The 27,695-nt window shown below is 37.8% G+C and overlaps 2 protein-coding genes across 3 annotated transcripts; one reads left to right on the forward strand and one right to left on the reverse strand.

Annotated features, from left to right (window-relative positions):
* Window positions 1-7,229: 7,229 nt before the first annotated feature.
* LOC134822669 (uncharacterized) lies at window positions 7,230-27,040 on the reverse strand. Of its 2 annotated transcripts, XM_063833861.1 has the most exons (10): window positions 26,958-27,040; window positions 26,532-26,623; window positions 26,073-26,178; window positions 12,681-13,373; window positions 12,259-12,490; window positions 11,821-11,972; window positions 11,486-11,521; window positions 8,620-8,788; window positions 8,161-8,410; window positions 7,230-7,819 (listed from the first exon to the last, which is right to left on the reverse strand). In XM_063833861.1, the coding sequence occupies exons 2-10, from the start codon at window positions 26,584-26,586 to the stop codon at window positions 7,752-7,754; spliced, it is 1,761 nt and encodes a 586-aa protein (XP_063689931.1). In that variant the 5' UTR covers window positions 26,587-26,623; window positions 26,958-27,040; the 3' UTR covers window positions 7,230-7,751. The 2 variants fall into 2 exon arrangements, with proteins under 2 accessions (XP_063689931.1, XP_063689932.1); XM_063833862.1 differs by lacking the exon at window positions 11,486-11,521.
* LOC134822670 (uncharacterized) lies at window positions 9,773-11,248 on the forward strand. Its single transcript, XM_063833863.1, has one exon. It carries the CDS (start codon window positions 9,825-9,827, stop codon window positions 10,854-10,856), a length of 1,032 nt encoding a protein of 343 aa, XP_063689933.1. The 5' UTR covers window positions 9,773-9,824; the 3' UTR covers window positions 10,857-11,248.
* Window positions 27,041-27,695: the final 655 nt, after the last annotated feature.

The following is a 27,695-nucleotide window of genomic DNA, read 5'->3' on the forward strand; positions in this document are numbered from 1 at the left end:
GCATATCGGTCTATCACTGACTGAACATAAAACATTATAATCATTCAAGTTGGCATTAAATTCATATATAATGACATTGAACTGTCGTCGCAAAGCAGAATTTGTTCGAAATCACGAATGACCAAATTATCACCTTTCGCACGTGCCAACTATGAGCGGACATTGCGTGCGCATCCAATATTGAATCGCCGTAAATTTTTGCGTGTTGGTGTTTTATATATAGTTTGATAAGTATGCAAAGTTTTAAAGTATTTCAAGAATTAACGTGTTATATTATATAACATGTTTTATTTATAACATATATATATTATATATATATATATCCACACCAACCAAGTATTCAGTATCAAATGGACGATTGGACTATGATACCAAAAATGTTGTGTACATAGTTAATGATATTAATTGTAAGTTAAGTTATATATGATGTACTTCAGACTCTCTAAAGGTTAGATTTAGGAACCATAAATCCCACATTAAAACTCAAAGAAGGACTTGCGAACTTTCCTGTCATTCTATAGATAATGAGATTTTGCACAATCTTGACCGTACCACCACTAAGTTGTTTACCAGTACTTTAAGTAAGGATATTAATGTTTCTATTATAGAGCAAGTTGACGTTGGGAATTTTGAGCAATGTGCCCAGGATAGACTAAGTATATGTAAACAAATGGTGAACTTTTGGCAAAATCAGCTTAAAACTTTAAAACACTTTGGAGGGATGAATGTTAGAGAAGAAAGATGATTTTTTTGTTGCATATTTTATTTTCTCACCTCTACCACGATCATTTGGGATTTTCACCCACCAGTAATTTGAATTGCTGAGTAACGTAAATTTCTAAATTTTAAATTTCTATTTATTTGATTGATTGATGGATTGATATTTTGAATAAATATACTAACATGTCTTTATATCAGGATGACTGTAAAGGTACATTTTACCGACATTTGAAGTCAAGGCGTTGTTTTACTGACAGTTGTGGCTGACTAACAATATATATATATATATATAAATCGTTTGATTATTACTCAGTATGTTTTAGTTTTGTACCGTTTTAAGTCACATAGTTTTGTGCGTCTTCCTAAGACTTGTTTTCCTTTCCTAGTTTGTAAGTTATTTTAAGGATTTGTGTATATTCCAGTTGCTTTTAGAACAATTTTATCTCAGATAGCGATGTTTAATAAAATGATGCAAAGAATTTCGAAGATCTAATCAACACCGACTTTTAATGTGTAGGAGTACAGCAACGAAATATATATATATATATATTTCATGGCTGGACTTCTACACAATAAAAGAAAGCGGTTGTGATACAACAATACCAATCATCAGTGCTGATGATTGGTATTGTTTTTATACATATCATGAAACGGATCGTTTGCCCGCCAATTTGATTTGTTTCAATTGTTCGAATTATAATGCTCCTGCTTAGCTGCAGTCGAGCACTCTCTTTGGGAAACCAAACAACAACTATTTATTATATATATATATATATATATATATGTCATATTATGTCCAATGGTATAAACGTCGCCAAACCTGTTAATGTGTAGCAGAAAACGCGACATTTTGCTTGTAAGGCCTTTTACTATAGAGCCAGTGATAATGCAATTGTATTTATAATGACTCTGATTAGTTTATTCGAAATAATTGACCCAAAATTTGAACTAAATATGGGAAATCTGCTACGTAAGAAACTGTTGGCGCCCGGAGTCCACGACCCCTCAAAAGTTTGGTCACTGGCCCTAGTTTGTTGGTCACACATGTTTGGCACAGTCAAACAAAGATTAAGTTCAAACAAACCGTCACAATCTTCCTCGTCTGATCCGTCATTACAGTCTTCTTCTCCGTCACACAACCATTCTTTATGGATACAACCGTCACCATCTGAACATGTTTCTTTGACATATCGTGCACAATCTGATTGAATAACAAGGCAAAATTAAGTTCACTTTAAAAACATAGTTGTCGAGAGATTTTTGCATATTTAACATACATAGATTTTATATAATTTTTTTGTGTGCAGTTTAGTTACGCATTGATTATGATTGAGCTCTCTTATCTCATCTCTTATCGCTACAATTTAACGACGACTTAGCTGCTAGTTTGTGTCTGCTGCTATACAATTCTGAGTACATTATGGAAAATGTGGACTTTGACTCTACAATGTGGTCACGTAAATATCTGGACATGTTTGCTGATGCTGCTAATGATCTTGGTTGTTGGGTTGAGGAAGTGATGAAGATAATAGACTGTGATGAAGAGTCATATTACATTAGACAATAGACAAGTTCAAGAAACTATATAAGGACGTTTTAGTAAAGCACATTTTTGATGCGTTTCAGGGTATTGTTGAATATAAGAAACTCTTTCTAAAAGCGACAACAAAAAAGAGGAAATGAAAAATGACATGATTAATGCTCAGGAATCAGTTATTCAGTTGCAAGGGGAACTCATGGATATTAAGACTGTAGATCTAGAATAAGTCCAGAGAACTGTTAAAACCGCTGTAGAAAATACTGTTCAAGCTGAGATTAAGTCTTACAGTTCTGCTGTGTCAAAAAATTTCCACAGCTCTGCCTCCACTTTCACTGAAGGGAACTTTAAGAATGTAGTTCAGAATGTGGTAGCTGAAGAGGATCGCAGCAGAAATATGTTGATTTTTGGTCTCAAGGAGGATGCAGGAGAGAAACTTGGTAATAAAATTTGCGATGAGTTTGAACAAATGACAGAGAAGCTACGCTTTGAAGCTGATCGAATTGGGAATAAAGCTGCAGAAAAACATAGAGCTGTCAAAGTTTAATTTGGAGTGTGCAGTACATAACTGACAGTTGGTTCTAGAATTGAAGAGGAAGGTCACGGAAAATCCTAATAAACTTTATTTTACCAGGACTGGTAAAATTTGTGAAATAGATGAGTGAGATATAATAGTATCTGTATATTTCTTATTTAATTCTTTTTAAATGTTTGCCATGCCATTTTATATGAACTCTTACACTTTACATTTACTGGGAATATACATGCATTCTGGAGTTTAAATTATCACTTTTGTCACCACTCCAGCCGCTTTGTAGTCGGCAATTTTTATCTTTAATAATATTGGTTGTTGATATAAGCGGGATATAAATGCTTTATTTCATTTCATTTCACTTAACCCAGAAGTACAAATATTTGCCGGTGAATTACATATCAATACAATTTACAAAATAAGTCTTGCGTTCTTTGAAGTTCATGAAGTTGAAGTGATATGACAAATAGCCAAGATGAGCGGCAATCGACATGGCAAAAGTACCATGCTTTAGCTTTAATTTAAGGGAAAATGAGTATATTTTTTCTAAGCCATAGATAGTTAATGATTACTACTGTTGAAACAAAGCAGATCGATTTAATAAAAGAATTTTAGATACATAATTTAAAACATGTGGATAAAATTTAGAACTAAAAACGAACGCTCACCTGTTTCGTAAGTCAGATGACACAGCCAACACACGAGAGCACCGATCGATTTAATAAAAGAATTTTAGATACATAATTTAAAACATGTGGATAAAATTTAGAACTAAAAACGAACGCTCACCTGTTTCGTAAGTCAGATGACACAGCCAACACACGAGAGCACCAGCAAGTAAATTCATCAACCTACAATTAAATATTAAATCATAAAATATGCACAGTAGTTGGTAAACTTCGTTAAAACGGGCCTCGCTATGCGGATGCCTATATAAAAGAACGCAGAACCAACGATATGCACCGTGTTAGTGGTCTGGACGCGGTCTGACTATTATGAAATAGTTCAAACCACGGTCTGTGAGTCGAACTGTGTACATGATGGTAATTTGGTTGTGTAACTGATGTAAATGAATCGATTTCTTAATGTCACTCTACATTGAATTTGAAGAACTAATTTATCTTTTACAGCTGTATTTGTTGATTTGCCGGCCAATACCTCAAAAAACAAGCAGACCGCGGTCTGGGTAAAAATTTGCTAAAAAAATAGTACATGAACCCAACATTTTACTCTGCACAGCATAACATACTATACTACAAAGATCTTCCAGTGTACCACTCGCAATAACGACAAAGCTAACGATAAGCTCGCTTGACATCAAGGACATGAACCATTTATGATAAAATTCGTATTTTCAAGGATTGCGTGAGATCCAATTTACAAATTTTGGGGAAAGGGTAGAAACTAGAGGTACTGGGTACGGCCGTAAATATGGGTACGGTAAATCGGGGTTTAACTGTAAGTCAAAGTCTATGATGAAGTTATAACTTTATAACTGATCTGATTCTGAGTATGGGCAGTGGATGGAAATATTTGCGTCCGTCCCCCTCCGAGAAAACGGGCGCAATTTTTGTTACAAATACAATTGTATGCTCCTAGTAGAACTCACAATATCTTAAAAGCAGTTTGTGATAATAAGTGATGCAAAATATTTATATCACCATCGACTGGTTATTAACGTAAGGCTCTCCAACGTAATGACTTATTCGATCGAAGCTAAGAGTTGCAATCATGAGAAAGTATATTTATATATATTTGATAGGCAAGTCAAGCTTCGAACTCCAACAAGTGATGAGTTCTTTTGTGTACAAACGACACAGTCGTTAACTTTTAAAAGAAATATTGTAGCTCGACACAATAAAGTTTGACAAATACTAAATAGTTTGACACATTGACATACTAAATAAAAGTTCGACAAGCCCTGATAGTCTATGTAATAAGCGCCATGAGTTGGCACAGAATTTGTTGTCTCTGATTTTGATAAATTTGGTACCAAAAGTTGCCTATAAGTGTGAATAATGCAAATTCACCGTGTAGCAAAATAACGTCGAGCTATATGTGGGCCTCCTGTGCATTACAAGAATGTACAAAAGACGAAAAATGGGTAATTTATTGCTTAAAATGCCTATAACTCCTAAAATATTGAATATTTTGACATAATTATTACAGTATCGTAATGAGCTTAGTCAGACGCAACTTTTGGTACCAAAATTATAATATTTGAAGCACCAAATTTTTCAAAAATTTGTTCAGATTGAAAAATTTTGAAAATAATTTTCCTTTAAATCTTAAAAAATTAGTACTAAAAGTTTCGTCTCGATGAGCTGATTACGATGCCATAATAATTATGTGATAATAACTGAAAATGTGAAAGTTATAAGCCAAAAACTAAAAATTTGCGCGAAAAAAGCACGCGCGGCAAACAAGCGCCGTGTAGCATTTTTCGCTCCTACTAAATCGCTCGCCCAAATTTTAAGAAAATTCTTGTGAAAAGGCCCTTTAGGCATGAAAGTGATCTAGATCGGTGTATTTTGGACGCTGATTCCGAATCACCCCCTATGACGTAGGGTTAAAATGCTTCCCTGTAGAGTTATGGTGAAAAAACCGTTCTGGTCACGTGACAGGCTAGTAAAACGCGAATTCGATTATTTAGGGCTCGGGTTCAGGGTTAGGGTTAGGGTTGGGATTAGGGTTTATGTAAAACCGTTTTGTACGGCTGCAAAACCAAAAAACCAAAGTCACGTGAAATTTTTGGGCGAGCGATTTAGTAAGAGCAGCTTTCGACAGCGTACACCGCGGGAAAATGCAATATTCAAAATACTATACCAGTGGCTCTGGGTAGAAAGAAATCACGTATGCACATGCATAGTAGAGGCTCTTACGGGCATTGTCTGCTCGATGCGTTAGGGACCCCAGATACACCTTACTAGACGTATTTTTGACCGTAGAATCGATTGAAAGTGGTTTCAAGATGATTGGACTGATTGTTCTGGGGTAAAATCGCAAAAAACCGATTTTTGGGCCAAAAATAGGCCAAAAAACCATGTTTTTTGATATTTTGAGCAAGTTAATTTTGTTGGCATGTCGGCAAAACTTGCATAAAGATAGCTAAAAGACAGCCGCACAAGATTGTATAAAAATAAAACAAATCCCTCTATTTGTTCTGAGGTAAAAATCCAAAAAAGTGGTAAAAATTTTGACTTTTTTGCTTTAAGTTTGAATAATTTTTTGCAGTTGTATTAAATCAACCCAAAAATAGTCACATCGTGTTTGCCTAAATTTTTCCTTTCCGAGAAGTACCCACTTCATATACTTAATCGAAGTTTGAATATTGTCACTCCGCAAGCGTTTTTGCCAAATTTTCGACGCGCACTACGCGCAAAAGCATTTAGTTGTTATCAATTGGCACCCGCGCGTTCATCATAAATTTCAAACAGCTATAACTCAGCGAGATTATGTCCGTTCTAGCTCATATTTTCACACTAAATAGAAAATAATGTGATCTTATTGCTGACAAAATATGGATATAATTACTTTATTTGCCTTAGAGTAATAGACTGTCAAAGTTTAAAACGCGCATTGGTATAGCACGTGACTAATAAGGCCAAATTTATACTTCTTAACATATTATCGATCCTTAGACATCATACTATTGTGTCCAATTAGCGGTTAGGTCTCTAAACTCGTAGCAGAAAACACGTCTTTTTGCCCGTAAGAGCCTCTACTAGCATGCACACTGCACAGTGAATTTTTGTATTACGTTGTGACCCCCACGGTCGTAATTCACTATGGTGATTGTAGCGCGATGCACTACTGGGTCGCGCGCGCATCAAATAATGCTTCTCGCAACCACACTTCGGTAGATCGGCGAGATGCACCACTGTGCCTCACCGAGCTGCGAAGGATTGACATCGTGAATCAAAGTCAAACGACAATGTTTTTCGTGATTTTACCCGGGGAAACTCAGTCATTTCTCTTATCATTTCAAAACCAGTTAAACTTGCTCTATCCGATCCAGAGCCCTTGTGCTTGCAGTAGCGCGCGCCCGCCGGGCTTCGGCGGGCGCAAAAACCGCCGAGGTTCCAAAAAATGATTACGTAATATGTGAACGACCCCAAACCAAAGTCACTTGATAGTTTTGGGCGAGCGAATTGTTTAAAAAGCCGGCGTTTTGTGGGCGACTTAGAAATAGAGGTGGCGGGTTAATAACTTTCGCTCGGAGCAGCCACCAGGTGACTCTGTCTCTACTCAATGAGATTTTCCCTAAGGTGTATAATATGTCGGGGTTTGCGAGACATAAAATGTTCACCCACAAGTTGACGCTCTTATTACATACATTGATAACAATTTAGTTTTGAAGTAAACATAACAAGTGCCTCGCAAGCTTAAGACTTGAAAGTGAACAGGTTTTTCCATTTTCAAAATGAAATTTATCAAGAATTTAGTAACAACATATTAAGAACTTAAGTACAACCAAAATATTAAATTCAGCAATTTCAAATCCAAAACGGATAATATAACATCAAGTAGAGTAAAAGAAATTAAAATCAAATTTTATCACAAATTCATGTCTAGTATACTTATAGTAATTTACATCCGAATTATTAAATTTATCCTAGAAAATAACTCATTGCGTAATGTTTATTAAATTATAATAATCCCTCAAACTTAGAACGTCTGATAGTTTCATGCCAAGTTAAAATGAGTTATTTCTCTTATTAAAGAAGTGGTCCCCACTTGCAGTTTTAGTTTTGACGAACAGCTCAGCCAGACATAATGCGGATAATTATGACGACGCTCCTATTAAAAGACGCTGGTACAGATGTCTGATTTACTGTGCGGCGCTCAGCCTGTCATTCCGCCGAATCTCTATTCGGTATATCAATATGTTTATGAACATTATAGCCTGGGGTCCCCAGGTAAATGTCTGATGAGTGGGGATTGAAGTTTGATCTTCTGGTATCACAAAACGTCAACCTCGCTCTCAGACTGTGACGTCATTGACGTAAGATCGGATGTTGACTGCGCTCCTGGAGAGAGATGGAAATTAAAGCGAGAGAAAAACAGAGTAATAATATTTATAGTTTTAAACTAATAACAACACTGTAAAAGTTTTACATTTATTGAGTACATATCTGAGCACATATCTGTTCTCTATTATAAATGGAGAACAGAAATTAGTTAAGAAATTAGTTAACCACAGACGTGTCAATGAAGCACGCAACTAATCTGAATTTTCGGCCAAATAAACCTTTACAATCATATATACATATATCGCATAAATATATCACTGGATAAATCGGATAATCCAACCAAAAATAATATACATATATGATACATATTATATTATAATAAATTAATATAAACTGACTTCTAGTTCTAATCCGAACACCTAGTCGTCTGTTCTTCAGCCTGTTGATTTTCCTGGCAATCCTGTTTTGGAGTCGTGAACTGGGTCCGAACAGTTCCGTGTCACTGTGTGCTGAGTCCTGAGCGTTGTCATGGAAACTAAGTCCGGAGAAAAGGGCAGTGTGTGGGGTGGGACGGAAGAAGGGAGGAGGGAGGAGGAGGTTGGAGGAGCAGGGGCTGGAGTTTAGAGCAGTAGTGGAGTAGGGCACTACCTGTTAGGAGGAGATTTATCAGACCTACCTCATCAACAAATATTATCTTTAAATGCTCTAACTTTTCAAAATTATAACATACAAGTGCGATATAATATAATATTAATATAATATATAATATATACGATATAATACTTTCCAAATAAACCGACAATGTATATTGTATGCAGAAGAGAAACGCATATGTTCAACATAGCTTCATTACTTACGACAGAATTGGAGTGGTCAGTGTTGTACCGGAGTGGGTAGTAAGGTAAAGGAATGGGTTCAGATATTGAGGTTGCACTGAGCGCCTCCGCAACTCCCGGGTCAAAGGAGTGGTTCAGAATATCCACCCTCTCACCTTCATTTATCAAGGAGGTGGTGGAATCTCGGGATCTAGAAGATAATTACAGTTTTTAATAGTTATATAATTATAGATAATACCAAGATGAACGTAATATGTATTAATGATTTGGTAATACGACAAGAACTGGAAGGGTTAGACAACACCATTATCTAACTATATATAAAGCGAGACGATATATGTTTATTGTTTATCCGTGCCATTTTACTGACACCACGGCATCAACTTTAACACGTCGTTACGCAAAAACCGTAAAAGATATAAAACTGAAACTTTTTTGACTGGGTCAAATGCCTTAATGGCCTTCAAATCAGCATGACATAATAAAAAATTGGCCAAGAAATAAGGATTTTAGTGCCCAAAATTTGGACCCCCAAGTGGTGTAAAAAACGCGAATTAAATAGGTAAAAATCATTTTAGTCTCTTGAGTCTTGACACCACTTTAGGGTCAGACGGGTTCCTGCTAGTGAGTGTAAAATACCAGCAAACTTCTTGGTAGAAAGGATATACAGAATCATATAGTTAACTTGAGTTTCACCATTAATTTCGAGCACTGTTAACCTCAATTGATAATTTGACTGACAATATGTGGCCCACTTCAAGTCAATTTCCAGTCTACTAAACTAAACCTGAGATATCAATTAAAGATTACCTATACTGTCAGCCGCAATACTTCCAAGTTCCCTTGGTAACAAGCTTGTTGCCATGCTGACATTGAAACTACTGCACAAGCTATGTTATTAGTTAACTCGAATTACTTTCTCTTATCACGGAACCCACGTTTCAAACAATGTTCCAGGTCAGTTATGAATGGAACCTTGTTTGCGGCAAGATCTCGAGTTTCCACTTCCACTTCTTCCAGTTATGGACAATTGTGTTCACGTGACCTCATACCTAAGTCACGTGATCTCAATAACGAAGAACACGCGTAAGTCAGACAGTCATGAGGTAGTCTGAAAACTTACTGAGCAGCAGAGCAGATATAAGGGGTCGGATACTTGGAGCAGATTAACAGTTAGTAGTTTAAAGTGATCAGTTTCTACTTCTATTTGTCATAGAATTGTTGTTATGTTGTTGGGGGAAATATCTGACCAGGACGAGTTTTGTTTGAGTGTTTCAGAGGGACCTACCGGTCTGGCGGAGCAGCTGAGTAGAGCAATAAAAACAGAGGGTGACCTTGAGGAACCATCTCTCTTGAAGCTGAGGGACGAAATACCGCTGATAAACAACCTATACATCTTCCCAGCACCCACTCTACTAGAAGTTTCACCCGGACTAGAAGTTCCTGATTTATTGTCAGAAAATATCCCACTATGCCTCCTGGAGGAACTCTTCTTCCCTCCACAACCCGAAACAGCGCAGAAGGGGCTCGAACTCGCTACCCCTCGACCGCGAGCCAGAGATCACTGCCATTACACCACCAACCCACAGATCATACCAGACTGCGTCCCACTGAACCCAAGCTTAAAAGAAAATATCTCTGAAAACACATGGTATGACAAATCTACCTGCACATTCCCCACAAGGTGTAAAGAGGACAAGGTGCCCTGGAGACATGGTGATTTGAAGTACGACACGTGGGCAGACAGGGTTAATCTGCAAAGCATTGGTCACGTGACCCCCGAGAAACACTCCGGTCTACGAGCTATGCTGACTGAGCCTGTTTGGATGGAGGGTGACATGACGGGGAAGCAGGGATCAACAGGAGGATCACAGGACACACAGGATAACACCACAACTTGGTCCCACCCTCCTCAACCCTACTACAATTACATGGACAGGGATTATACAACAGAAGACAGCACTTTTACCGAGCAAGTCAATTGTTACACAACAGACGATAAAACCAGCAAGCAAAAGAAGAGGTGCTTGTTTTCTGAGGACACGACAAGCAAGCAGAAGAAGAGATGGCGAAGGAAGAGGACGGTTTTCAGTCCTGCAGAGATTGCTATACTGGAGGGAGTGTACGAGGAACACAAGTTCCTGAACCCGACCCTGAAAGCCAGCATTCTGTCCCGGCTAAACGTGGCTAGTAATGTAGTTGTAATGTGGTTTCAGAACAGACGTGCTAAAGATAGGGCTACAGGCATTCTTATCTAGGATGCAAGCTGATAATCGAACTGTATGTTATGAAGAAAGATATCATGAGGGGACAGTGGAAACATTAGCCCAAAACGTGAGCAGCAGCAGACCTAAAATAGAGGAAGCGATTAAGACAACTACAAAATCAGCCATCCATCTTTTAATAGCTGCAAATTTGTCTGATATCGTTAACATTTGACGTTAATATTGCTGAATTTCTATCTAATATTGATTCCAATGTTTATTTATTGAAAGCGTGATATTTTGATATTACTTGTGTTCATGAAATTAAATCTTCTAAATAATTAAGACGTAATAAATTGAATTGAGTACTCATTTTGTAAAACCACTCTCTATTTCACAATCCATATATATAACCAATTATTTTAACGAGTTATAACATAATTTGGGGAATCAACTTGAAGTTTCTATTGTTCCCAATGGCCAATTGTAGAGATGCTGAAAATTCCTTAACACAGTAGAAAATTTCATTTCAATAAAGAAGTAAATCATAAATCGTGAGTTAAAATATGAGACAAAATTAACAACAAAAAAGTAAGAAATGAAAAATAAGAAGTGAAAGTTTCATTAAATGATTAGTAGTCAGCAACCCAGATCACTTTAGATCAAATGTTTTGAACACTTACAGGTCGTATAGCAAGGTAGTTACTGGCTCAGGAGACCTAGCAGCCAATTTAACCAATTAAGATATTTTAAAGTTCATAAACTGGGAGCATGTTATTTATGTAAGCCAGTCTAGGAGGGGGAGGGGTTTGGTGTGGGAGGGGTTTGGCGTGGGAGGGGTTTGGAGTGGGAGGGGTTTAGAAAAGATATCGCCTATGTACAATTTCTATTTGGCTTGCAGGGGACCCTCTCCCCTAGGGGAGAGGGTCTAGCTTTCATAATATGTAAACGATTCCTTACTAGTCAGTACATAACATGCAAAGCAATTAATTAACTACTTATTTAAGTTCACACTTACAAGTCGAACGGAGAGCTGTTGTGAGACGCTGGTTGAGAAGACCAGCCGGCGACCACATTCCGTCCCATGTTGTAGATGGACTGCATTATGGAGGAGTTTAGAGTACTGTGATGGGAGTTTTCTGATCCCGCTATACTTTCCTCTTCACTCTCCTGGAAGAGTGGGACATAAGTTAGATTATTCAACTTAGGGAGAAGGATAATTTAACAAATGTTATCACTCACATTCTGACATTCTGAGAGTGTCATACTTTCTTACTTCTTACTTCGGCGGAGTTTATTATTGCTGCTTTGGGTGAAAAATCTGGCGAGCATATCTAATCTCTGCTATAATATAACAGCTATACTACAACAGATATAATATAACAGCTATAATATAACAGCTATAATATAACTGATATCTGCTATGATAAAACAGAGAAAGAGGAATCTAACTCACTGAATGAGGGGTATCTGACAACATAAGAAGTTGAGGAGAGTTGTCCCGAGTAGAGAGGGGAGGAGCGTTAGGATCTACAGGCTGCCTACAGAGGGGGCAGGTCACGTGACAGAACACGTGCAACCACTGATTCAGACAGCCCCTACAGAACATGTGACCACAGTGTAGCTTACTGATGCGGGTTAGCCGGTATAACTTATCCATGCAGATAGGACAGGTCTGTGAACTGTTCCTGAGGGGATTATTGCTTATTTTTGAGCTGTTCATGACGAAAGTTTTCACGAATTCAAAAGTATGTTTTGGGTGGAATTTAACACAAAATCTCATCATCATCTGCTTACTTGCTAATTTGCTATTTTGCTATTCGAATACCGAATAGATTTGTTCTAAAATGTGTAACTTAACTAAAATGTGAAACTTACCATTCTAGATTAAGAATGCCCAGTTCCCTGTAGAGTGACAGAACATATCCCACACAGAAGATAACGCCCACAATACACAGCCCAATAACAGCTAACATTATCAGATACACTCCTAACTCTGTACTGTACAACTCTCTGTGGACCACACTTGAACTGTCACTACAGAAGCTCGAACAGCCCGTGAACACGGTCGTTTTATCTTGTTTGTACACTGATAAGTGTTGTTGTAGTTCGTCGCAGAATTGGTTTTTGTTGTAAAATCTTAGTTGGACCAGCTTGTTGAGGCAATGGAGGATGTTTTTAGTTCCGTGTTTGCTGTTTCCCAGACTGATCGAGAATCTTGGCGTGTAGTAGTATTTACCGTACTGTGTTCTGTGAGAGGTGTTGAACATTGTGTTCTTGTGGCAGATAGAGCACAATGTGCACGCTGCCCCACTGAACACGACGTTATAGTTAACATTGTCCACAACACATTGGCCCTGTTTAGCTAGACGCTGGTAACACGGGTAGTTCTCATATGTGTACACATCGTAACTGTCGGAAGTGTGTATGGAGTCAAATATAGCATCACTGTACATTAGAGAACTGCAGTGTTTTGGTTTCATATTCACTTGACAGGTGAAACACTCGTGTTTATAGTCTATGTTGAGAGAATAGTTCCGAGAATTGTAGGTCCTCTTATCGTAGGCTGAACTGAAATGTTAAGTGGGAGTGTTAATGAATAATAATTAGTCACATGTAATCAGTCGGTAAGTTTATATCACTGTCTGGCCAAGCTTGACTGATGAATATGCTAAATATAAACATGTAAACAGCTATTTGGCTCAAGTCCAAAATGATTCAGTTGCCACGCAAGCGCGCAGCATTTCAAATTAGCTTTTATCATTCAAAACACATCGCGCGCGACGTTATATGCCCGAATTCCTAAAATAACTTTTGCACACATAACTCTAGGCGAAGCTGGAGTTTCAACGTGACACGAGTTCAAGCGATTAGGTAACTGATTAAACAATAATTCGCTATCAGGTAATCATATATTCTGAGGGAAGCTATCACATCAACTTAAATTAGCCGGTAGAACACAAACCCTTAAATCACGATCATGCTGGTGCCATGGTAACAGTGCTGCTAGGTATTTGCGTGTGTGTGATACTATCCGATACCATAATAATAATATTATCTGTTGACAGCTCCACATTTTAAGTTGGCAGTCACACTGAGTAAACTATTGAGCTACTAGTGAGTAGAGTATGTGTAAATACAGAGATTGAGATTTGGGATGCGCTTTTCTAGGAGTTGGGTTTCTACAAATTGATATCAATTCGATGAAACTCAATTTGTTTATTAATGTGTAAAAATATGGATCTGATATATACAGACGTTTTATTTCATTATTTCAAGCCAGATAAATCTCTAGGCTGTCCAGGAAGCCCATTGTGGTATCCACCATAGAATTATTAAGATTCTCCAAAACCAACAACGAGCACAATTCTAAGTATATTGGGCGTACAAAATTTTGGATATTTTAGGATTTTCCCGGAAGGTCCCCAGAATTTAAACCCCTGAGCCCCTTCCGCCACCAACAATAGAACAGGTTGGAATATCGCTATCTTACTATATATAACCCTCGCATTACAATTAGCCACTGTTCATGTACTTGTTTAATTAATTATTTTACTTATTTTTTGATAATATGAAGTCTATCAACGACAATTAGTTTTACAATATTTGTTTTTATACTCGAACGGGGCAATACCAAACTAAACAAGCGAATAAAGTAATAAAAACTTCGACAACTTTCCTCTCCTCGTAAACAAAATTTGTTCTCTTAAAACATGTATTTAAAACATAATATGATGTACATAAAATCCCAACATTCCACAAAGTTCTGCAATGTTGTCTGACTATATCATCTGGAGAAGTTGAAATAGAAGAAGTAAAGGACAGCAAGTGCAGCTAAGACTGGCAATATCCTAACAATACACTGTGCAACACCTTCGTAGCATTTACAGCACCCTCCGCAGCAACTTTTACAACATCCCCCCAGTTTCTTACAAAACAACCCTCCACAACAATGTGTTCCTTCTGAGTTTTGTTCTTGACTCTTCTTCCAACTAGAACATCTCCATTTACCATCTGTATTAACGGTGTAAGTCACGTGAGTTCCCTCTTCCTCTGGGTGGAGGATCTCTACAGAGGAGTACAGCATTAAACACACAAACCTTGACAAGCTTAATTAACAGCTGTAGCAGTTAAAATTAGTAACAAATATGACCAGCTCTTCTTTGCACATGTGTTTTGACAGTGTTCTTCTCATTTTAAATTCTAACTCTTGACAAGACACGGAAAAAAATTATAATTGCGTCTGCACTGTTCACTTTCCGATTCATTTCATTGTATCGTAACAAGGATGTAACAAGATCAAAAATATAACAACAAAATGTTCTACACTCAGAATATTGAGTGAAGCTACATACATCAAGAACGGGTTCCATATTTTAAACTAATCCAAATCTAGCCAGAAAAATATATACAACTATAATAATTACAATAATGACGAGAACTAGGAAGAAGCATGGAGAACAAAAAACTTTAGCAATACATGACACGATAGAGCTCAAACAACCACAAACTCTGGCACAAAGTCCACAACAGCAATCACAAATCCCTCTAAAGCATCTGCCACATCCTTTACAGATACAGCAGCATATTTTACAACATTTCCCTTCTGAAGGGCCTTTTTCACCCTCTAAAATCATTAATTCGTCATCCTTCATGTTTTCTTGACACGAAACTTTTTGCGATGAGTTCTTGTCATCCTCTATAAGATGTTCTTCTTCCTCCTTCATAGTTGATGATCTTTATCGTGAGAAGCAAAACTGATAAATTAACTCGGCAAATAAAACAGTTTGATTTAGAATAATAACATGAGAGCTGGTTTGACAGGTAAAATATAAGAAACAGCGTGACCACGTGCGGACTGCACTAAACGTTGTATTTCTTGATGTTTTATGTAACAAGCTACAATTCTATTATTTTATACAGACATTATCATTTAAGAATGAAGCAACAAAGCATCTCAGCAGCACAGGATATAATATGAGTTAAATATTACCAGATCGTCCCCCAAAATCGGGAACTAACGTTTTATTTCACTATTTCAAGCCAGATAAATCTCTAGGCTGTTCAAGAAGCCCATTGTGGTATCCACCATAAAATGATTAAGATTCTCTAAAACCAACAACGAGCACAATTCTGAGAATATTGGGCGTACAAAATTTTGGATATTTTAGGATTTTCCCGAAAAGGCCCCAGAATTTAAACCCCTGAGCCCCTTCCGCCACCAACAACAGAACAGGTTGGAATATCGTTATACTTATAACCCTCGCATTACAATTAGCAACTGTTCATGTACTTGTTAAATTAATTATTTTATTTATTTTTGATAATATGAAGTTTATCAACGACAATTAGTTTTACAATATTTGTTTTTATACTCGAACGGGGCAATACCAAACTAAACAAGCGAATAAAGTAATAAAAACTTCGACAACTTTCCTCTCCTCGTAACGATTTTGTTAGTTTGGAGGAGCATCACGGCTCTCGACAGTCAAAGTACAAAAACAAAATGAAACTAGGCAAATGTGATAACAAAAGTGGAAAATAATACGGACATGTGTACCTGACGTTTCGGCACTTACTGGCCTTTTACTAAGGCCAGTAAGGCTCTCCTCGTAAACAAAATTTGTTCTCTTAAAACATGTATTTAAAGCATAATATGATGTACATAAAATCCCAACATTCCACTAAGTTCTGCAATGTTGTCTGACTATATCATCTGGAAAAGTTGAAATAGAAGAAGTAAAGGACAGCAAGTGCAGCTAAGACTGGCAATATCCTAACAATACACTGTGCAACACCTTCGTAGCATTTACAGCACCCTCCGCAGCAACTCTTACAACATCCCCCAGTTTCTTACAAAACAACCCTCCACAACAATGTGTTCCTTCTGAGTTATGTTCTTGACTCTTCTTCCAACTAGAACATCTCCATTTACCATCTGTATTAACGGTGTAAGTCACGTGAGTTCCCTCTTCCTCTGGGTGGAGGATCTCTACAGAGGAGTACAGCATTAAACACACAAACCTTGACAAGCTTAATTAACAGCTGTAGCAGTTAAAATTAGTAACAAATATGACCAGCTCTTCTTTGCACATGTGTTTTGACAGTGTTCTTCTCATTTTAAATTCTAACTCTTGAAAAGACACGGAAAAAAATTATAATTGCGTCTGCACTGTTCACTTTCCGATTCATTTCATGGTATCGTAACAAGGATGTAACAAGATCTAAAATATTACAACAAAATAACAACAAACTGTTCTACACTCAGAATATTGAGTGAAGCTACATACAATATACATCAAGAACGGGTTCCATATTTTAAATTAATCCAAATCTATCCAGAAAAAAATATACAACTATAATAATTACAATAATGACGAGAACTAGGAAGAAGCATGGAATATTAGCAATACATGACACGATAGAGCTCAAACAACCACAAACTCTGGCACAAAGTCCACAACAGCAATCACAAATCCCTCTAAAGCATCTGCCACATCCTTTACAGATACAGCAGCATATTTTACAACATTTCCTTTGCGATGAGTTCTTGTCATCCTCTATAACATCTATAACATCCTCTATAAGATGTTCTTCTCCCTCATTCATAGTTGATGATCTTTATCGTGAGAAGCAAAACTGATAAATTAACTCGGCAAATAAAACAGTTTGATTTAGAATAATAACATGAGAGCTGGTTTGACAGGTAAAATGGGGGGAATGCAACGTCAATTAATGTCAATTAATGTCAATTAATGTCAATTAATGTCAATGTCAGTTTTGCAAAATTTTGGAATACTGACATTAATTGACACGATATTTTTCGACCAGAGATTATGTAGTTCTACCATATTTTTATCACTTTAGAACGTTTATAAACGATAGTAGTGAATAAATTGATGATATAAATATCATCAATTTATTCACTACTATCACATATGGAAATGTGAAATGTGAAAAAAATTCAGATCATTAAACAATAAAACTAAAATAATACGGTTTCCCGAAATTTAATTTTCTTAAATGGGCGTGGCCATCCAAGGGCGTGGTTCTCAACATCATTAGAACTTAAAACCCACATTAAACGAAATGCCTTCATGACATTTATATTTGAATAATGAATCTTAAACAGCTAACATTACTCCTTCATACTAAAAAAACCGATTCTAGATATTTTACCTGTATAAGAAACCAATAAAATATGGGCGTGGCCGGTGTGGACCGAAGATGGAAGAGTTGAAAGCTGAAATTTGTTTTGTGGTCTTTGAACCTAAGGATCAACAGATAAGAACATACTCCTAATTATTCAAGGACATTTTGTTTTTTTGAACCGGTCTAACTTACATAGACGTGAATATCTTGAATATTTATCGAATAATGATAATCTCAAATTTCTAGACAAATTAATGTCAATTAATGTCAATTAATGTCAATTAATGTCAATTAATGTCAATTAATGTCAATTAATGTCAATGTCAGTTTGGGGTTTTTATGGAATACTGACATTAATTGACGTTGCATCACCCCCGGTAAAATATAAGAAACAGCGTGACCACGTGCGGACTGCACTAAACGTTGTATTTCTTGATGTGACAAGCTATAAATTTTCTACTATTTTATTCATTTCATTGTATCGTAACAAGCTGACAAGATCAACAAAATAACAACAAAATAATAACAAAATAACAACAAAATAACAACAAAATGTTCTACACTCAGAATATTGAGTAAAGCTACATACATCAAGAACGGGTTCCATATTTTAAACTAATCCATAAAAAGCCAGAATAAAATATACAACTATAATAGTTAAAATAATAGAGCTCAAACGTCCACAAACTCGTCCACAACAGCAACAACAAATCCCTCTAAAGCATCTGCCACATCCTTTACAGATACAGCAGCATATTTTACAACATGTTCCTTCTGAAGGGCCTTTTTCACCCTCTAAAATCATTTCTTCGTCATCCTTCATGTTTTCTTGACACGAAACTTTGGCAAGTTTCCATAAACGATATTTTATGATCGGCGACGATAATCGCTTATTGAGCGCTTTTTCGGCGCTTTTTTTTTTAAAAACCGTTTACAATCGCTTTTTTTACGATTATAAACGGTTCAAAAAAAATCGCTTATAATCGACTATAATTGGTGTCATAATTCAAAAAAGCGCTTTTATGAATTTAAAAGCGCTTATAAGCGCTTTTAAGCGCTTACTAGCGTCGCTGAGCGATTTGAAAGCGGTTTTCCAGTAGGATTGTCGCCAAAAACGGGTGGATAAGCGGTTGGCCGGATAAGCGATTCGTGGGCGCTTTTTTGAACCATTTATAAGCGATTATAAGCGCTTATAATTGGGGTGCAATTTAGCTGTTTGTAAAGCGCAAATAAAGCGCTTATAAGCGCTTTTAAAATTGAGTCAGGAAAACGCTATATTACATCTTATAACCGCTTATAATCGATTATAAGCGTTTTTTTAGAAATCGCTTATTACGGCTAATTCATCGCTATTTCACCGCTTTTACCGCTTTTCCTATCATCCATGGCCAGGTGAGCAGGAATTAAAAAGCGCTTATAAGCGCTTTTTCGATGCTGCCCCTAGCCTGGTCGGAACGGGGTAGTGCCCGGAATTTAAAAGCGCTTATAAGCGATTTCTCAATTCCCCTTAACCTGGTCGGAACTTGCATGGCATGTGCTTTTCTGAGCAACCTGGGGTGCACCGGCAGAGTCAGGATTTAAAAGCGCTTATAGGCGCTTATGATCGCTTTTCTACCACTTTTCCTATCACCCATGGCATGGGTTGGCAAGAATTATAAAGCGCTTATAAGCGTTTTTCAATGCTGCCCCTTAGCTGGTCGGAACGGGGGAGTGCCCGGAATTTAAAAGCGCTTATAAGCGCTTTTTCAATGCCGCCCCTAACCTGGTCGGAACGGGGTGGTGCCCGGAATTTAAAAGCGCTTATAAGCGATTTCTCAATTCCCCTTAACCTGGTCGGAACTGGAGAGTGCCCACTTGCATGTGCTTTTCTGAGCAACCTGGGGTGCACCGGTAGAGTCAGGATTTAAAAGCGCTTATAGGCGCTTATGATCGCTTTTCTACCACTTTTTCTATCACCAATGGCCTGGTTGGCAAGAATTATAAAGCGCTTATAAGCGTTTTTCAATGCTGCCCCTAACCTGTTCGGAACAGGGGTGTGCCCGGAATTAAAAAGCGCTTATAAGCGCTTCTTTAATGCTGCCACTAACCTGGTCGGAACGGGGGAGTGCCCGGAATTAAAAAGCGCTCATTAGCGCTTTTTTAATGCTGCGCTTATAAGCGATTTCTCAATTCCCCTTAACCTGGTCAGAACTGGAAATCAGTGTGGCCGCTTATAGTTATAAGTGCTTTTCTGTGCAACCTTGGGTCACCGGCAGAATCAGGATTTTAAAGCGCTTATGATCGCTTTTTCAATGCTGCCACTAACCTGGTCGGAACGGGGGAGTGCCCGGAATTAAAAAGCGCTCATAAGCGCTTTTTAAATGCTGCCCCTAACCTGGTCGGAACTGGAAATCAGAGTGCCCGCTTATAAGTGCTTTTCTGAGCAACCTGGGGTACACGGCAGAGTCAGGATTTAAAAGCGCTTATGATCGCTTTTCTGCCGCTTTTCCTATCACCCATGGCCTGGTTGGCAAGAATTAGAAAGCGCTTATAAGCACTTTTTCAATGCTGCCACTAACCTGGTCGGAACGGGGGAGTGCCCGTAATTAAAAAGCGCTCATTAGCGCTTTTTTAATGCTGCGCTTATAAGCAATTTCTCAATTCCCCTTAACCTGGTCAGAACTGGAAATCAGTGTGCCCGCTTATAGTTATAAGTGCTTTTCTGTGCACCTTGAGTCACCGGCAGAATCAGGATTTAAAAGCGCTTATAGGCGCTTATGATCGCTTTTCTACCGCTTCTACTAAATCGCTCGCCCAAATTTTAAGGAAATTCTTGTGAAAAGGCCCTTTGGGGCATGAAAGTGATATATATCGGTTTGGTTGACGATGTCAACCCATCGAGATCGTTGCTCTGCCAAGCAGAGCTCAACGATCGACGATGCGAAGCAAGAATGCTAGTTCGCGCGGCGCGTCGAAGCGGCGAAGTCCTCCAATATATCGGTGTATTTTTGGACGCTGATTCCGAATCAACCCCCATGACGTAGGGTTAAAATGCTTCCCTGGAGAGTTATGGGCAAAAAACCGTTTTGGTCACGTGACAGGCTAGTAAAATACGAATTCGATTGTTTAGGGCCCGGGTTAGGGTTAGGCTTGTGGTAAGGGTTATGGTTAACTTCGGGGTTATGCATTATGGTTAGGGTTAGGGTTGGGATTAGGATTTATGTAAAACCGTTTTGTACGGCCGCAAAACCATAAAAACCAAAGTCACGTGAAATTTTTGGGCGAGCGAATTAGTAAAAGCCGAGTTGGACTCCAATATATGGAACAAATATTTTACGAGTGTCACCCGTCAATTCTCGCAATCACATTCAACATTGCGCTTCGCTAGTTTGGTAAAAATTCACAACTAGACTGGGCCTCGCCAAGCTGTGAATTGAAAGATTGACATTGCATTGTGAGTCAATATTTTATTTTGTCTCATGTTATAGTTCATGCTGTAAAATGGGCATATCAGCTTGTTTACCGATTACCGCGCAATTGTTTAATTTACTTATGACTATGTCACGACGCGACCTGAATGATACAAATAGACCCAATACCCATGGTTAACAGGTGATACTCTTAATTGACGGATGTTACTCGTCTAAAGTAGCGCGCGCCGCTTTCTTCTCGAAATGCCACGATGGCACGTGCTATGTCGGGCCAGACCAGTAACATGTAACATGCAATGGTCAAGTGAGACTCTTAAAATATTTATCACAAATATAAGCAATTAGACCGGCGACAATTAAGTGTCTTGCATGCTTATAAATACGTTTTGCATGGTATAAATACGTCTTGTATGGTTATAAACACACAAACTTATGGTTATAACTATATATAATACAGCCATGAGGGGTGATTCGGAATTGAAGCGTCCTTGTAGGTTAATAACCTACCAGGGCGCGCGCCGAGTTGGACTCGTCGACGTTGACCATTGTTAATGATTTGGCCCGGCGCGCGCTACTTCGTAGCACTTGCCATCGACTTCGAGAAGAAAGCGGCGCGTGCTACTTCGAAGAAATTTAGACGAGTAACATCCGTCAATCGTCGACGGTCCTAATATTTGAAACAAATATATTACGAGTATCACCCGTTAAAAGCGTCCAAAATCTATACTATTTTTATCATAATTTAAAGCATTTTTAATTATTATTGTATTATTATAACTCTGTATTTAGTATGTATGCACGACTGCCTACGTGCAAATTAGGTAAAAAGCAAAAGGTTGTCATCCATAGCACATAGTAACCAGTTACCTGGGGACCGGGGACCCCAGGCTATTATGTTCATAAACATAATAAACGAATAAAGATCTGACTCTGCCGGTGCACCCCAGGTTGCTCAGAAAAGCAAATGCAAGTGGGCACTCTCCAGTTCCGACCAGGTTGAAGAGAATTGAGAAATCGTTTATAAGCGCCTTTTAATTCCGGGCACACCCCCGTTGCGACTAGGTTAGTGGCAGCATTGAAAAAGCGCTTATAAGCGCTTTCTAATTCCTGCCAACCAGGCCATGGGCGATAGGAAAAGCGGTAGAAAAGCGATCATAAGCGCCTATAAGCGCTTTTAAATCCTGACTCTGCCGGTGCACCCCAGGTTGCACAGAAAAGAACTTATAAGCGGGCACTCTGATTTCCAGTTCCGACCAGGTTAAGGGGAATTCAGAAATCGCTTATAAGCGCATATTAATTCCAGGCACTCCCCCGTTCCGACCAGGTTAGGGGTAGCATTGAAAAAGCGCTTAAAATTCCTGCCAACCAGGCCATGGGTAATGGGAAAAGCGGTAGAAAAGCGATCATAAGCGCCTATAAGCGCTTAATTAAATCCTGACTCTGCCGGTGCACCCCAGGTTGCACAGAAAAGCACTTATAAGCGGGCACTCTGATTTCTAGTTCCGACCAGGTTAAGGGGAATTGAGAAATCGCTTATAAGCGATTATTAATTCCAGGCACTCCCCCGTTCCGACCAGGTTTGGGGCAGCATTGAAAAAACGCTTATAAGCGCTTTATAATTCTTGCCAACCAGGCCATGGGTGATGGGAAAAGCGGTAGAAAAGCAATCATAAGCGCCTATAAGCGCTTTTAAATCCTGACTCTGCCGGTGCACCCCAGGTTGCTCAGAAAAGCACATGCAAGTGGGCACTCTCCAGTTCCGACCAGGTTGAAGAGAATTGAGAAATCGTTTATAAGCGCTTTTTAATTCCGGGCACACCCCTGTTCCGAACAGGTTAGGGGCAGCATTGAAAAAACGCTTATAAGTGCTTTATAATTCTTGCCAACCAGGCCATGGGTGATAGGAAAAGCGGTAGAAAAGCGATCATAAGCGCTTTTTAATCCTGACTCTGCCGGTGCACCCCAGGTTGCTCAGAAAAGCACTTATAAGCGGGCACTCTGATTTCCAGTTCCGACCAGGTTAGGGGCAGCATTTAAAAAGCGCTTATGAGCGCTTTTTTATTCCGGGCACTCCCCCGTTCCGACCAGGTAAGGGGCAGCATTGAAAAACGCTTATAAGCGCTTTATAATTCTTGCCAACCCATGCCATGGGTGATAAGAAAAGTGGTAGAAAAGCGATCATAAGCGCCTATAAGCGCTTTTAAATTCTGACTCTGCCGTGTACCCCAGGTTGCTCAGAAAAGCACTTATAAGCGGGCACTCTGATTTCCAGTTCCGACCAGGTTAGGGGCAGCATTTAAAAAGCGCTTATGAGCGCTTTTTAATTCCGGGCACTCCCCCGTTCCGACCAGGTTAGTGGCAGCATCGAAAAAGCGCTTATAAGCGCTTTTTAATTCCTGCTCACCTGGCCATGGATGATAGGAAAAGCGGTAAAAGCGGTGAAATAGCGATGAATTAGCCGTAATAAGCGATTTCTAAAAAAAACGCTTATAATCGATTATAAGCGGTTATAAGATGTAATATAGCGTTTTCCTGACTCAATTTTAAAAGCGCTTGTAAGCGCTTTATTTGCGCTTTACAAACAGCTAAATTGCACCCCAATTATAAGCGCTTATAATCGCTTATAAATGGTTCAAAAAAGCGCCCACGAATCGCTTATCCGGCCAACCGCTTATCCACCCGTTTTTGGCGACAATCCTACTGGAAAACCGCTTTCAAATCGCTCAGCGACGCTAGTAAGCGCTTAAAAGCGCTTATAAGCGCTTTTAAATTCAAAAAAGCGCTTTTTTGAATTATGACACCAATTATAGTCGATTATAAGCGATTTTTTTTGAACCGTTTATAATCGTAAAAAAAGCGATTGTAAACGGTTTTTTAAAAAAAAAGCGCCGAAAAAGCGCTCAATAAGCGATTATCGTCGCCGATCATAAAATATCGTTTATGGAAACTTGCCGAAACTTTTTGCGATGAGTTCTTGTCATCCTCTATATCTATAAGATGTTCTTCTCCCATAGTTGATGATCTTTATCGTGAGAAGCAAAACTGCTAAATTAACTCGGCAAATAAAACAGTTTGGTTAAGAATAATAACATGAGAGCTGGTTTGACAGGTAAAATATAAACCCAGGATACATGACATAAAAGATTCGTTTTAACTTGTTTGCATGAAAAGCATTAATAAGAAACAGCGTGACCACGTCCGGACTGCGCTAAACGTTGTATTTCTTGATGTTTTATGTAACAAGCTACAATTCTACTATTTTATACATACATTATCATCTAAGAATGAAGCAACAAAGCATCTCAGCAGCACAGGATATAATATGAGTTAAATATTACCAGATCGTCCCCCAAAATCGGGAAATAAGTCCACAAAAACAACCAAAAAACCCTTTACAACATCCAAAAAACCCTCAACAAAAACCCTCTAGAATATCCATTACAGATACAGCAGCAAATTTTACGACATTTCCCTTCTGAAGGGCTTATTTAACCCTCTAAAATCATTATTTCGTCATCCTTCATGTTTTCTTGACACGAAACTTTACAAAATACGGAGATACAACAAATTAGAGTAAATAAAGCATCTAAGTTTGATTTGTATAGGCACGTAACATGTGACAGTTTGATAATAGGTCCTCTCAATGGTGGGACAGGTAAACTTAGCTTAACATCCTTCACCTCAGACAAGAAGTTTTACTTAGTGGCGCTTTTAATTCCATAATTCTTAGACTCAGTACTATTTTTCACTTAAATTATAAAATGTAGCAACTAGGAACACAGTCTAATAAGTAGTAATTAAGTATGTAGTAACTGTGAGCAGTTAAAGCTTGTTGTATACTATAATAATACTTACATGCAACATTCCATAACAATCCGCAGACTATCGCTAACTAGCTGTTTCCTACATTGAGCAGCTATAAATAACATATGTTTGGTAGAGTAATTACACACGCGTGTAGCTAGTTATCTGTAATGCAGTGTGTACATTGTTAACTCTACACTGTTAACATTACAGTCTACACTAGACAGTCAAGTGTACATCATATCATTTCGAGTAGGTACTAAGACACAATATTCACATCGCAACACGAATATTATATATATCTATATATATCTATCTATATATATCTACAGACTGTATGAATTTGTAGGTAGAATACTTAACAACCGATGTTAATACGATTCGTTGATGTGTCACTAAGTTACTACATTTTCAAATTATTTAGATAAGATTCGTAGCACTAACACACATACTAATCACACAGTACTAACCACACAGTACTAACCACACAGTACTAACCACACAGTACTAACCACACAGTACTAACCACACAGTATTAACCACACAGTACTAGCCACACAGTACTAACCACACAGTACTAATCACACAGTACTAACCACACAGTATTAACCACACAGTACTAACCACACAGTACTAACCACACAGTACTAACCACACAGTACTAACCACACAGTACTAACCACACAGTACTAACCACACAGTACTAACCACACAGTACTAACCACACAGTATTAACCACACAGTATTAACCACACAGTACTAACCACACAGTACTAACCACACAGTACTAACCACACAGTACTAACCACACAGTACTAACCACACAGTACTAACCACACAGTACTAACCACACAGTACTAACCACACAGTACTAACCACACAGTACTAACCACACAGTACTAACCTGAGAGGTGGCAGAGTGTTGGTGGAGAAGGTGCTATACAGCCAGTAAGAAGGCCACAACCTCAGTTTGGTCGGAATCACGTAGTAACGTGGTAACCATATTATACCTGGGAAATAAGGGACTATATTGTTATACTTTACTTTTAACTAATATAACTTATAGTGTTGTCACATTAAATAGGTGTATGAGATCAGTTAAAAATAGCAATCTCTTCTCATATTTTATTTATAACATTCAGATTACAGGTATAAGTCAGCAAACTGAAACTAACTGAAAACAATCTCAGACACCGATTTCATCAGTTGATAACATTGGTAACACTAAGAAACTATTAAAGTTAAACAGGGTGTACCAGTTTAATTAATAGTCAAACTCCAGGAAAAACAGTAACATTTCAGAAGCTAAACTTATTTCCGATTTAAAAGTATGATGTTATTTTAAGGTTCAAACAGCCTGTACCTAATAGACCGAAGTAGAGAGCAACGGTCCAGAATCCTTGTAGTGTCAGCAGCATGTTGTAACCAACTTCCCTCTGCCCATAACCCCTCCTCCTGTAATAATATACATTATACAATTGTAGAATACATTATAATACATTATAGGGATTATAGTTTATACATTATACACACCCTTAACAAGCCATCTGATTTATAATACATGATTAGCTCACACAGCCAATGAGTCCACACCCTAAACTACATCTTCAACACAATTTCTGTATTATAAATACGTAAATACAGTTATGTAACAACTAACATTTACTTGCTGTAGGGTGTTTTAAACTAACAAACTGCTACTTTACAGCTAATCCCTGTAAACACAGGTTTTTTTTTGTATATAAAATAATCTGTCCGTTATTTTTAATTCTAAATTAATTCAACTCACGTGTACTAAAAACAGCGGCAGTCTTGAGATGTAGATTTGTTCAGCGTTTATTATCTCACATTTTTGTTATATCATAAAATCCTGGTAATTTTAGATGAGTTAAACTGGCGAATACTTTTAGAAATTAATCTGCAAATGTAAATTAATCTGCAAATGTAAATTAATCTGCAAATGTAAATTAATCTGCAAATGTAAATTAATCTGCAAATGTATGCTTTTTATCAGTTTAATTTGCAAGTTGGAGATGTAGGTACTACCAGGACAAGCAACATACTACATAGGCGACAGATTTGAACAAGTAGATCTGAATAATAAACTGTAGTGCAGTACGTGATAATGTGATATAAATAAACTGTTTGTGCCAAAACAGCAAGACAATTGATGTAGAACATACAAGGCTTCGTTTCCCTTACACGCGCTAACTACGTCGTTTTGAACAGCTTGCTAATTGTCAGTTTAAATGCCACAAATTGTTGATTACACAACATAACAAAATAACAAATTAAATCATTCATAGACATATTCAATTGTGAAATTGAAATGAAATGTCTATTGTGTTTTATTAAAAAATCATAAATCAATTAATTTATAAAATTTCCACGTTCATGTTACTTTGCCACTACTAACTACACTGAATATACCAATAAACAAAAGAACAAACAACACAACAAAGTACACAAGGTAGTATATACAGCCAGTATACACGTATACAGAGAGCAATTACACAGTTGAGCTGCA

The sequence above is a fragment of the Bolinopsis microptera genome, chromosome 11 (assembly GCF_026151205.1).
Source record: "Bolinopsis microptera isolate Bmic1 chromosome 11, MBARI_Bmic_1.0, whole genome shotgun sequence".
Taxonomy (NCBI): domain Eukaryota; kingdom Metazoa; phylum Ctenophora; class Tentaculata; order Lobata; family Bolinopsidae; genus Bolinopsis; species Bolinopsis microptera.

Bases quoted from the DNA above. Each gene is read 5' to 3' on its own strand.
- LOC134822670 (XM_063833863.1), top strand. From the start codon at position 9,825: ATGTTGTTGGGGGAAATATCTGACCAGGACGAGTTTTGTTTGAGTGTT.
- LOC134822669 (XM_063833861.1), bottom strand. From the start codon at position 26,586: ATGCTGCTGACACTACAAGGATTCTGGACCGTTGCTCTCTACTTCGGT. The intron at 12,491-12,680 runs GTAAGTTTCACA...TAATCCCCTCAG, and splicing joins GGCATTCTTAATCTAGAATG to GAACAGTTCACAGACCTGTC. The intron at 8,789-11,485 runs GTAAGTGTTCAA...ATTATCTTCTAG, and splicing joins ACTACCTTGCTATACGACCT to ATCCCGAGATTCCACCACCT.